This window comes from Nymphalis io, chromosome 23, assembly GCF_905147045.1.
Source record: "Nymphalis io chromosome 23, ilAglIoxx1.1, whole genome shotgun sequence".
NCBI classification, from domain to species: domain Eukaryota; kingdom Metazoa; phylum Arthropoda; class Insecta; order Lepidoptera; family Nymphalidae; genus Nymphalis; species Nymphalis io.
The window spans coordinates 5830890-5845109 of NC_065910.1; the positions used below are offsets into that span (position 1 = coordinate 5830890).

General features: G+C 32.0%; 1 protein-coding gene across 4 annotated transcripts in view; it reads left to right on the forward strand.

Moving 5' to 3' along the window:
- Positions 1 to 8389, forward strand: part of LOC126777517 (UDP-glucosyltransferase 2-like) — a 35735-nt gene extending 27346 nt beyond the window's left edge. The window contains exons 2-6 of one of the 4 annotated variants that reach the window (XR_007670063.1): positions 3293 to 4134; positions 4327 to 4549; positions 4629 to 4848; positions 5192 to 5853; positions 7977 to 8389. Coding sequence is in view for 3 of the 4 variants with exons in the window: in XM_050500547.1 (XP_050356504.1) it covers positions 1613 to 1658; positions 3293 to 4134; positions 4327 to 4549; positions 4629 to 4848; positions 5192 to 5471 (1611 nt within the window). In the remaining variant the exon portion in view is untranslated. Of the gene's footprint in view, positions 1 to 1597; positions 1659 to 3292; positions 4135 to 4326; positions 4550 to 4628; positions 4849 to 5191; positions 7221 to 7976 lie in introns of those variants that run through there. The other 3 variants (XM_050500547.1, XM_050500546.1, XM_050500554.1) reach the window with 3 other exon arrangements.
- The last annotated feature ends 5831 nt before the right edge of the window (positions 8390 to 14220 follow it).

The following is a 14220-nucleotide window of genomic DNA, read 5'->3' on the forward strand; positions in this document are numbered from 1 at the left end:
ATACATATAATAAATCTGTAACTGATCGCTGTATGTACATGGAAGATATATGAGTAAAACTATTTCCGGGGATCTTTATCGACACAATAGAACCCAAAACAATGATTGTTAGAATTTTTGTCTGTTTATATGTTTGTCTGAGCGTTTGTGCACGCTAATCTTAAAAACAGCTAAACGGATTTGAGTGTGGATTTCAGTAATATATTGTGGCTAACTTCACTTAAAATTAAATGTTTGTTATGTTTCAATCGGTTTATAAATAATAAAGTTATGTCAATTTAAAGAATCACGTCTAACATTTATTTGATAAAATTGGTATAAAATAACTGATCTTCCAATGTATGTAATAATGTAGTTGAACTTAGATCAATATGAACAATCATTATTAAACAAGGTTCAGCTTAAGTTAGTATATGTCGGACACTTGCCCGTGCGTCGATATATGTCTATCTTTTAACCTTTATCTTTTGACTTTTATAACCTTTTGTATGATAATCAAATTTATTCTAAATGAATACATTATTTGAAAATGGCCCAGTGGTAAGAACGCTTGAATCATAACCGTTGGTCGTGGGTTCAAACCTTAGCAAGCACCACTGAATTTTCATGTGCTTAATTTGTGATTATAATTCATCTCGTGCTCGTACGGTAAAGGAAAACATCATGAGAAAAACTGCATGTGTCTAATTTCACTGAAATTCTGCCACATGTGTATTCCACCAACCCGCATTGGAGCAGTAACCTTTATGACTGAGTAAAATATCAATTTAAATTAATTACTTTTGCAATGACTAAAGCACGCTCTTTATTCTTTTCCTTATAAAGTATGAGCGTCCAATTATAACTTTTATTATAACTTTACATTTTTTTTAAACAATCTTATGGTTAGGTCAGAAATTCTCGTGGTCAAAATACCACAACTGGATGCCGCTTCCTTAATCTTGCTAGGTACTATACTAAAGAATATTGTATACTATATTAAAGATTGCTCCGAACTTGTTTTGTTGACATATAATAAACAAAAAGGGCTGTACACCGCAATCCATAAGACACGTGTAAAACGCACGCGGTAGCAAGCGGTATGTCAGCGCGTATATAAATATATATATATATATATATATATATATATATATATATATATATATATTCATACGACACAGTCATAATTTTTGCAAATCATTGTAGTTATATAAATAATCATCGTAATAATCGCGTGTCACTAAATATATTGCAAATAAATAACATATTGTAGTAACAGTCTGTGAATGTCCCTGCTGGGCTAAGGCCTCTTCTCCCTTTTTGAGGAAAAGGTTTGGAGCTTATTCTACCACTGCTCCAATGCTTGTTGGTGGAATACATATGTGACAGAATTTCATTGAAATTCGACATATACAGGTTTCCTCACAATGTTTTCCTTCATAGTCAAGCACGAGATGAATTATAATCACAAATTAAGCACATGAAAATTCAAGGGTGCTTGCCCGGGTTTGAACCCACGATCATCGGTTAAGATTCACGCGTTCTTACAACTGCTATATAAATAATATATACTAGTAACATTTATACGATCATAACATTATTTTATCAATTATTTCACAGCAGATTATCACATATGTCAAACGTGCTGACGGTTTTATTAATTTATTTTATTGTAAAATGTGAGTGCGCGAATATATTAGCAGTATTTCCAACTCCGTCTATTAGCCATCAAGTTGTGTTTCGTGCACTAGTCCAAGAATTGGCAAGACGTGGACATGATGTGACAGTGATAACAACCGATCCATATTTCCCAAAAGGACAAAGTCCTCGAAGGACAAAGTTATCGAATAGATACATACATGAAATCCATAATGAGCAGTCGTTACTATTTATTGTTCGTTTCTAAAATTCAAAAAGTCAAAAACCTTTATTCAATAAAGAAGCGTTACACTTACGTAATTGACTGTTATATATCTATCACCGGTTCGGAAATAAACATTAAGAAGAACCGGTGAAAGAAACTCAGCGGATCTTATAAAACCGTTATACAGCCGTTATATATATATGCAGATGCAGATCAGGCATGTCAAATATAAATAAATATTTGCTTTTTTTTAAATTTTAATAGAAAAACAGACTGGCGAATGAGCCGCCTAATAGTAAGTGGTCAGCACCACCCCTAAACATTGTCACTATAATACATATTCATCATCCCTTGCATCGCCTATGCACAACCAACTAAGATGTTATATCCCTTGTACCTGTAGTTACACTTACTCAACCGTAAAACTGAAACACAACAATAGTTTTAAGTTTTGTTGTTTCGTGGCAGAATATATGATAAGGGCGATATCTACCCAGACGGGATCATAATTGCAAATTAAAATTAATGAATATAATAATATGACTGGCGTTAAAATATAAAACGTGCACTCATAAGGTCACGTGTTATCTACAAATAATATAAATATTTATCAATGAGATTAAAACGCTTCGAGATATATATGTTATATAATTTGAGAAATATGAAAACCTTCTGATATATATATATATATATATATATATATATATATATATATATATATATATATATATATATATATGTATTAAGAAGGTTATAAGGTATATAAGGTTTTCATATAATTTACTACATAGTATGTCATTCCATACAGCTTAACTGATCACCATGTAACTCGGTATACATAGATAATAAAATATATATGTATGAATTGTATATTATTACTATTCTTATAATGACCAAGCGAGGTTATATCATTTCCTCCTCCAACCTCCATCATTTCTGTCAATCATTGAAGATAATTTGTCGTCGTAATTGTCTCATGTCGTTGCTTACATTGCATACTAGCTACTTTTCCCTACTTCTTTTTCAAGCGTTTATTTAGATGGTTCGTATTATTTCAATAACAAATTCAAATTACAAGCTGTTATTGGCAATATTTATACAAGTAAAACGTATAAAATTAATATGTTATTTATTGACTAATACTTTGTGATTTATGTGACTATACGACTATACTCAAATATTGTGGAATTTAAATTAAACTATATTTGTTGTTAATTTTTACCATTTTTTTAACCATAAAAATGGTTAGAGTTAGTCATCTGTAAATGATATATGCTATCATTATTTTTTGTGAAAAATATCCAGAAACTACGTTTTTCGGCATATTAACCTGTTTCTTAAACTACAACATACTATCCAACAAACAAACAATTCTTACCTCTTTATAATATTAGTATAATAAATGAACAAGCAACCTTTATAAAGCCATAAAGCAATTTTATCTATCAGTTCACAGAAATAAATCAAATATGTCAAACATTATAGCAATTTTATTTGTTTCTGTTATAATCAAAAGTGAGTGCGCGAAAATATTGGCAGTATTTCCAACTCCGTCTATCAGCCATCAAGTAGTGTTTCGTCCACTAGTACAAGAATTGGCAAGACGTGGACATGATGTGACAGTGATAACAACCGATCCAGCTTTCCCAAAAGGACAAAGTCCTCAAAACTTAACAGAAATAGACGTTCACGATATATCTTATAACATGTGGACAAAATTCTTACAAGCGGATAAAGGAAAAGAAGAAAATGCTCAAACTCAAATCAAGTTTATTTTTGAATTATTAGCAGGAGTTTTTGAAGAGCAAATGAAAACGACTGATGTCCAGAAACTTATAAATGACAAAAATAATAAATTTGATTTACTTTTTATAGAATCTTGCGTCAGACCAGCTATAGGATTTTCTTATTTATATAAAGTACCAGTTATAGAGATAAGTTCACTTGGTGCTCTTTACGAAACCTTTGATGAGTCAGGAGCTGCAACCAATCCGCTCATATATCCTATAGCAATCCGACAACGGCTGAATAATTTAACAGTGTGGGATAAAATTCAAGAGTTATATACACAGTTTAGGGGAAAATATATATTTGCAGAGCTAGTAAGTGTAGAAGATAAAATGCTGCAAAAAATATTTGGTTCGAACATTCCCAGTATTGCAGAATTAAGAAAAAATGTACATATGTTGTTTTTAAACGTACATCCGATTTGGGATTTCAACCGTCCTGTACCGCCTAATATCGTTTATTTAGGAGGCTTACATCAAAATCCTGCTAAAGAATTACCACAGGTATAACTAAAAAATTTAATTAGCGTAATTTTATTCATATTTTTGTAACAGTTATGTCACCGTGTTTTTTTTTTTAAAGTTAAGTAAAATTATCAATAACAACAAATGAGCAAACAACGTATTTATATTATTTTCAATTCTTTACTTCATATTTCAAGTTGTGTACTTAATCATATTATTTACTTTTTGCAGGACCTCAAATCTTATCTCGACTCTTCCAAGAATGGTGTAATATACATGAGCTTCGGTACAAACGTCAAACCCTCATTGTTACCGAAAGAGAAGATGCAAATATTTACAAATGTATTTTCCGAGTTGCCTTACGATATTTTATGGAAATGGGACAAAGATGAACTTCCAGGACGTTCAAGGAACGTCAGAATATCTAAATGGTTCCCACAGTCCGATTTACTCAGTAAGTCGTTTATTGCAAATAATATTTTATTAACATAAAGTCATGATAACTTTTGAAATATAACTGTTGATATTTTCAGAACATCATAAAGTTAAGTTATTCATAACCCAAGGAGGCTTACAATCGACAGATGAAGCTATAACAGCTGGAGTACCTCTTATTGGCATACCAATGCTTGGAGACCAATGGTTCAACTCCGAACACTATGTTAAACATAATATAGGTATGAAGCTCAGTATAGAAACACTTACAGAAAATAAGCTTAAGGATGCCATAGAAACTATAATTACAAATAATAGGTATGTTTATTAAAGATATATATCATTCTTTATTATACGTTTGTATGTTTAAGAATCCTATATTCATTATTATAACTCATAATTATATTTTTATGTCCACTAAACAAGCTTTCATCGTACGTATTTAACTATTTTATTTTGCTCTTCGATAGCTGACTTTTTGAGTGAACGTCTATTCGAGTAATTGTTAACACTTGCTCCTAAGAATTCATGATAAATGCCATGACCATTTTTACTCGCTGCGACGCTTGCCTTCGTGCCGAACACAAATCATCTTCTATCATTTGATCTTTTTGAGTAAGGATTTTATTGTTAGTTTTTAATTTGTTCGTTATATTTTTAGCTTTCGTCAAAATGTTGTAAAACTGAGGAATATTATGCGAGATCAACCACTGTCACCATTAGAACGCGCTGTGTGGTGGACGGAACACGTCTTAAGACATAACGGCGCCGCACATCTACGTTCACCGGCAGCTCACATGCATTGGACTGAATACTATGCTATGGATTTAATTATATTACTCTTAGGTTCTTTTGTGATTTTATTGTTGACGTTGGCATTTTTAATACGCCTTGTTATATTAAAATTAAAGTACATAAAGATTAAAAGGAAAATGAATTAAAATTTGCCACCGATGTAATTGACTTTAATTTTGGCTTAATAGGAAATTTTAATGCACTATGACAATGGATTTAGTATCCACGAGTTTATAAGTTTTTTTGCAATAAAAATAATTTTATTTGTTGATTGAATACGATAAAGTTAATTAGTTCCCGCTTATTAATAATTAAATGCCATTGAAGCGTACGCTTAAGTAAATGAAACGCATAAGTAAAATAGTGTTTTAATATAAATAAAGTTATATTCATTTCAAGAACGGTATTCTGTAAGAACAAACTCGTCGTCACCGCAGAAATTGGTCGTGAAGTTGGTCTACAATAATTATAACATTTCATGAATACGATATAGTATATAACCATAAGTCGGTTGTCAATATTTCACAGGTGAGTCATGAAGTGAGTTCTTACAGAATAGTATTGCTGTTTGCCGTGCATATTATAAATGAGTTATCAGCAAAACGCATGGAATATGTAAATCTAAGGTTTTTTATCTTTACTTTCTCGTCTATAAATAGATTTAAATATAAATTACATAATAACAGTTACTCAAATTCGAATTCGATCGAAATTTAAATGAAATCATATTTTCTATTGTATTTATCTTACATGTTATAAAAGTTTAAAAAACATATAAAAAATATTTATGAAATGAAACCATACCTATACATTTAAACGAATTGTATAAAAGTGAATTCTTTGTACGTTTTATTTTTGTCTTGTCAACATTATATCTAAACGAAATTTTAGGTGAACAAGTTGACAAACAAAATTTAGAGGTATAAAGGATTTTCAGCTTAATGCATATACATTTAAAGACAATTTTCCTTTAAAATCTTGATAGTTTAAGGGTTTAGAGTACACTTGCGAAAATTGACATATCGCTACTCTTAAGTTTCCACAAAGATGTTAGCTGTCTGGTTTGTGTTAAGTTAGCAGTATGCTTTTGTTACTTGAGTTATTAATGTACTAGTTTTGCTGACATTTATATAAAAATTTTAAAAGTGAAAACACTAGACATTTTTAAAGTTAGACAACTTTTATTTACTTATCTAAGAACACAGTTCACTTGCAACGTGATTACAATAACATTTTAATATAACTTGCTTGTACAGTCTGTGTACCACCCACTCACCATAACTCAATAGGGGTGAAAGAGGAAATGTAACTTTGGCAACATGGAACATAAATTGGTATCTAAGCCTGGGTGTGCATTAACGAAATTATGTTAATATTTCTAATTGTGCTAATATCTATGGGCAGTAGTGACCAATTACCATCAAGTGGTCCATTTGCCAGCCTGCCTACCAATTTAATAAAAAAAAATATTACAATCACATTACTGGTAGGGCTTTGTGCAAGCTCGTCTGGGTAGGTACCATCCACTCATCAGATATTCTACCGCAAAACAGCAATACTTGATATTGTTGTGTTCCGGTTTGAAGGGTGAGTGGGGCAGTGTAATTACAGGCACAAGGGACATAAAATCTTAGTTCCCAAGGTTGGTGGCGCATTGGCTATAAGCGATGGTTGATATTTCTTACAATGCCAATGTCTAAGAGTGTTTGGTGACCACTTACCATCAGATGGCCCATATGCTCGTCCACCTTCCTATTCTATAAAAAAAAAAAAAAAATCACTAATAGTCGTGTCCGAGAAGCGTGACTAAAAAAGCAAAAAACAGCTTCTAAACTATATTTATTGAATTTTTAGATAATGTCTTTAAATAAACTGTTGTATACTTGTACTCCTTCTTTAATTGTTTTATTTCTATTTTAAATAATAAAATCTTATTTTGTACTTGTTCCTTGTATTGTATTGATATGATTTTGTTTTAAAAATGGTGTATGTATGTACCTTGTATGAATTTTCATAACAAGTATGGATTTTCTAAATTTGTGTAACTGTTCAAAGGAAAATACTTTTATGATTACAATGGTTTATATAAAAAACCCAAGATTGTTATTTTTATTAAAAAAATTAACTTAATTTATAATATAAATTCACTTATAAAAAATGACAATAGAGCTTAGAGCGAAGTGGTAATTTTATATTAGGTGATATTCATTCAAGTGATATAAATAACGACAACTAATGGTCTCCCAAGTATTAAAACAAAGAGAAATAATGAAAAAACAAATGTATTAATACGTTATAGAACGAATAAATTACCTCGTTACAACAGTTGATAAACGCTTTATTTCTCCTCTGAATTTTAATAAATTAAAATTACATATTTGAATATTATGTCGCCAGGACTTCGCACGGGTTGAACTATCTTTTTTAGTTGATTAGGTATTATTGATTTTATCAGAGGGAGTGTTTGCCGGTGACTTTCGATCTAGAATATAATAGACTCTGTTACTCGCTGTATAATGTAGATTTCTATAGATTAAATGTTTTTTTAAATTCGGTTGAGTAATTTTATTGCAAACAAACATACAAAAAATCATTATCTATTCATAATATAAGTATAGATATGTAAATATAATACGCATTATTTTGTCCAGGTGATCCGTTCTCTTGACACTTAGGAATCTAAAAACAAACTTTTGGTAAAGTTTGTTTAAACCCTCGAAAAATTACTTTGGGCCGATAGTTTCCTCTCAGATAATACGTTTTATCGTTGACGTATTACGCTTAACATAAGCTTTCATTGTGCGATTTATCTATGTCAAAAGAAATACTTTTTACCCTGAAACAAGGAAAAATGAAGAGGAAACCTTACCTTTTTGCAGTAAAAATATTTTTTTGCGCAAGAAAAATAACGATATATCACTGTTGTTAATAAAACATTTATAAATGTATGTATGTGTTATGTATATCATATAGATAGGTTTGTGATGTGTGCGTGTGTAAATATACAATAATGCAATGGTATGTTTCAAAAATTAATGCAAACATTAAGTATTATTAATTGATTTTTCACGACTTTTCTTATCCACAAATGAATAATGACCTAATGTTAATACTAAAAAAATCAGCAAGAACACAAGTAGTTAATCTTCTGACGGAAGACAATGTTATATTGAGTTATAATAAGTTATAGATAATCATCGCAGAAAAAAAACCTCATATAAATATTTAAAAAAAAAAATTGACCGTCAAGGAACCTATTGAAAAGTTTTGTTTTTTTATGTCAAATAAAAGTTCAATTCAGAAGGACAAGATGTAATAATATTTAATATCGAACTAATAAATTACTTTTGGAGTCAAATACAATGAAGTAAATATATTAATATATCATTTTATTTATAAATTTTTAGTGGTAATAATGGTGATACAGTTTGCATTAAAAATTCTAACATCTCAAATGATAGGGTGCCGTTTGAAAGAAAAGTTACCGAATCAGCAAATATTATATATATAAGTTTTATGCAATAGTTGATGTGATAATTAAAAAAATTAGAAATGACATTTAAAAAAAAATTGGTGTTTTAAAAAAATAATTATTTAGTAAAAAAAGTAATAACAAACTGTGGGGAAAAACGGAATAATAAACTGTAAATGTCGTTATTTGTAATCCTTAAAATAATAATAAAAATTTTGCTTATATATATCATTATGTATATTTTAAATCTTCGTAAACTAAGCCGGCCTTCATAAGTAAGCCTTGTATAACTTACTTAGCAAAAAAGAAAGTTAAAAAAATCATTTACATTTTATATTGTTTTGTGTGTAAAGAGAATCAACATATTATTCAATTTATGTTTACAAAAATTCAATTAGCACATAAAAATTCAGCGGTGCCCGATTTTGAACTTACAATCTCCAATAAGATGTAGGTGTTCTCTAACCACATGGTCATCTGGCTTTTAATACTCTTAATAATTGAATTCATATTAACTTCTTTACGTTAAAAATGCTTTATGAGTATCACATCAAAAGTTAATACTGTTGTCATAAAGAAACTAAATAAATCAATTATTAAATTTCAGTCCCAACCCATCTAATGCTATTAGGGTCAGCAACAAAATGATTTATTACAGCGATTTGTATCCGGGTCTCTTATTACAGAAATGCTCCAGGACTGATGGAAAATTCAATCTGTCACGTATGTCTTGGTGACTATAAAACGAATGAGAGCCATTATGACAGCTGTTCTGACTTACTTTTGCCTCTTAAATCGTGTAAAATGAAGCAAGAATTATATACTATAGGTAGGCGGACGAGCATATGGGCCACCTGATGGTAAGTGGTCACCAACGCCAATAGAAATTGTTAGAAATATTAACCATCGCTTACATCGCCAATGCTCCACCGACCTTGAGAACTAAGATGTTATGTCCCTTGTGCCTGTACTTACACTCGCTCACTCACAACAATACCAATTACTACTGTTTTGCGGCAGAATATTTGACGAGTAGGTGGTACCTACCCAGACAAGCTTGCACAAAGTCCTACCAGTAAAATTCTTATATATATATATATACATATGTATAAGAATACGTTGATATAATTTAATTGTTTTTATGTAAATTCAAAATAAAAAAACGAAACTGATCGCTTTGTGATCGGGTGATTCGGCAAAGCTTTACTTGGGGGCGAAAAAGTGTTCACGCCCCCGCATTTATCGCTAGTAGGACCTCTGAACATAGCTATCTTGCCTGACGTGTCCCTTAACAATATCATATAGGCTTCTGCATCTTTGACAGATGATTTAAGCAGCATCGCGAAGGCATTTGCGTTCATGACTGAAGAGACTAATGCGAGAGAGGATCCTTCGGCCGCACTCCCGACAAGTGTATGCGCCCCCAGATGGGCGGGGGTTTAACAATATACCTATAACAATATTAGAATTGAGCTAGATTTATAGCCGAGCCAGTACAGATGAGATGGTCCAGTGGTAAGAACGCGAGAATTTTAACCGACGATCGTGGGTTCAAACCCGGGCAAACACTACTGAATTCTCATGTGCGTAATTTGTGATTATAATTCATCTCGTGCTTTACGGTGAAAGAAAGCATCGTGAGGAAACCTGCATGTGTCTAATTTCACTGAAATTCTGCCACATATGTCTTGCACCAACCCGCATTGGAGCAGCGTGGTGGAAGACACATGTGGCAAGCTCCAAACCTTCTCCTCATAAAGGTAAGCCATAGCCCAGCAGTGGGACATTCACAGGTAGTCATGAGCGAACGAACGAGCGAGTTTTATAACCCATTTCTTAGAAGAGATTTGATGACCTTCAAAATTGGATATTCATGTTACTTTCTTATCACTATTTATGTATGTACAAATAAAAATTTAAATAGTAAGTTTCTTTTGGATTTACGCAAAATTACTCTTTATGGATGTTTATTTATGTCCTTACTAATAATCCTTTTTACTTAAACGTTTAACGTTTCTCTAAGATCTATCGTAAATTATCTCCTTTTATCATAATTTATTTGATATTTGAAAGAAGATCCAATTACCCTTTAAAAAAGATTTACGAGTAAGGCTGCTTTTTATTTAAAATATGTTAAAAACAGATGACATAAGAAAAACAAAAAAATGTTGCAAAGGCGACCTTATCGTTTATAACAATCTCTAATGATGGCCGTTGGTTAAAGACCGGGCAAGTGCTGTGCAAATTAACGGAGTTAAATGTTCACAATATTCATTTACTTCAATCAATATGCACTGCTGGACGTACGCTTACTCCAAGGTGCGACAAAGCCCCGTTTCGATTTGTCTACACCCAGTTGGGTCACGCCTACTGACTTGAGTCAGTATTTCGGGGGGCTTTAGGCTGCGTTTGCCGATCCTCGTGTCCATTCTAGGACTCATCTTCTCCAAAGGCCCTCGATCCTTCAGTTCTAAATAATATATGTATATATTTGTTTATTTAAGTGCATTATTATTAAAAAACACAAAACATTCACAATATTCATTAATAAGAAATTTATTTACATGTAAAGTTCTCTTAGAGTGTATAATGAGCAAAAAATTTAATAATTATTTTTTAGCAAAATTCCGATTCAACTGAAAACTGAAATATTTTGGAAATTTACAAGTAGAAAATTTCATTACCTACTTATAGAAAGACATTTACGATGTCGCTATGAACCGGAATTTTTATTAAATTCGATCTTGATACCAAAGTGAGACGACGGATCATTGACATCGAAAACACTAGAAGTGTTACCGAATAGTAAAGGATTATATTTGGTTGACCACAGCCCTGAGGAAAGCTGAGGACAGGAAGGACTGGTGAAAATTCACTGAGATCGTGACCCAGACCCTAGATCAGAATGGACACGACCTTCAGCAATGAAGTAAATGACCCAGAAGAAGAATATTTGGTTGTACTTGTAATTTATTATTAGCCGTGGCTTGCGGTTACATCTGCATTAAAACAGGATTATACATACAATATATTATGTATATATGTGCCTATATCATAACGGTAACAGCCTGTAAATGTCCCACTGCTGGCCTAAGAACTCTTCTCCCTTTTTTGAGGTAAAGGTTTGAAGCTTATTCCACCACGCTGCTCCAATGCGGGTTGGTGGACTACACATGTAGAATTTCAGTGAAATTAGGCACATGCAGGCTTACTCATGATGTTTTACTTAATAAAAAAGCACGAGATGAATTATAATCACAAATTAAGCACATGAAAAACTTCAGTGGTGCTTGCCCGAGTTTGAACCCACGATCATCGGTTAAGATTCACGCGTTCTTACTACTATATCATAAGCGTAATATGAACGTTATGGTTTGCAAAATCGGTTGATGTTTTTGTTAACACTAACTGTAATAGAGGGGCTATTTAACGAAACAAAAATAATTAAAGCAAATTATTAGTTCCTAAGATTTGCGCGCTTAAACCAATAAAATTTTCAGCTTCAGTCGAAGTCAAAATAAACTTTTTTTGAGCAGGCTCTCACAAGTAATTTAAATTTTAATACAAAGTTAAACTTGTAAAAATACTGGTTCGGAATGTAGATTCTACCGAGAAGAACCGAAAAGAAACTCAGTAGTTTTTAATACTTAAAAAATACATGAAATAATAATTTACAATTATATTTATATCATGTTATATATTAAACGGCTTATAATAAACTAGCTGTGCCGCTCGTTTTCACCCGCATTGCTGCTTTTCTTGTCAGCACATGAGTCATAGCGTAATGTTACACGATAATCTTTATCAATAAAATGGACTATGTATATAAAAATCTGATTAGTATATCCTAGGGCTGGCGTGTTAACAAGTAAACTTTTCTTCTTTATAGTAAATAAATAACCAGATGCTAAATATTAATATAAAAAGCCGATATCATTATGTGTAGCCTATTTCAACAAAAAGAGGAATAAACCCAAATAAACAACTTTGACACTGATATCATTGGTCACCGATATCAATTGAAACGATATAATTGGTCGAGATCTTGAATAAAATAGGGTATATTAGGCTATATTTTTTGTATAACATAGGTTTTCATTTTGAGGGGTTAATAAAGCTACGGCGCCATGACATGGACGTATACTAAACATAGCAAACATAAAATAAAACTGGCACAAAGGGTGATGAAACGTGCTATGCTAGGCATCTGTCTCGTTGATAGTGTACTGAACGCGAAAATTCGTCGAAAGAAGAACGTTGAAGACGAAGTTGGAAGCGTATTACGAGGTTAAAGTGGAAATGGGCTGGAAACTTGGCCAGACGGGGAGAAGGAAGGTGGGCTAAAGTCGTCACGGAGTGGTGGCCTAGAAAATCGAAAGAACAGTGGGCAGACCACCTGCTCGTTGGTCAGACGACATTAGAAAAATATATAGGTATTCGGACGAACACATGGGACCTGAGGGTAAGTGGTCACCACTGCCCATACACATTAGAAATTAGCGCCGTGAGAAATATGAATCATTCCTTAATCACCAATGCGCCAACCTTGAGAACTAAGATGTTATTTCCTCGGGCCTGTATTTACACTGGCTCACTTGACCTTCCTACTGAAACACAAGAATACTTTGTATAACTAGTGCGTGGTACCTACCCAAACGCGCTTGCACAAAGCCCCACAACATAATTTAGTAGTATATAGTATTTATATATTTATAGTATTTTAATTATGTTTAGATTTTAAACAATGTAATGGAATAAAAAATGTTCAGTCAATATAATATAAACGTGACATGAGCCAAAATAGTCCCAAGAATTGCTATCGTCAAGATAATGTGTTTTGGGAAAGTCGAATGAGTGGGCGCTTAGTGAATAAAGGAGCGGAAAATATGTTATGAATTTATCCTTTAATATCATGCGGTTAATTCTTTTCAGAACAAAATATTTCTCATTCATATTCTGGACTTGATCTTTTAATTATTTACAAATTACTTATGCGTATATACTCTATATACATTAATATAAATCTGGGGGTAAGAATGCTCGAACGCGATAATATTATAAATTATAATTTGATTAATATTTGTCAATATCTTTTATGTGTGCACTTTGAACAGTGTATTGAATTCGATAAATGTTTTATTTCAAAACGCTAATCATCTTTATATAAAAGAACAAATGACTGACTAACATCAACGCACAGCCCAATAGTGGGGCTAGTAGTATGAAAATTTGGGTTCCTTTCACACAGCAGGTTAGCACTAAGGATGGATTTTTGATAAAAAATTATATATAAAATGAATGAAAGATTGTATAATAATCCTTCATATTTGATGAAGGAGTTATTGAAATTGCCACTTAGCAATGAATTATGACCTGAGCGAAGACGCGTGTGAGGCGCTAATATATGACAACTGAATTTACGT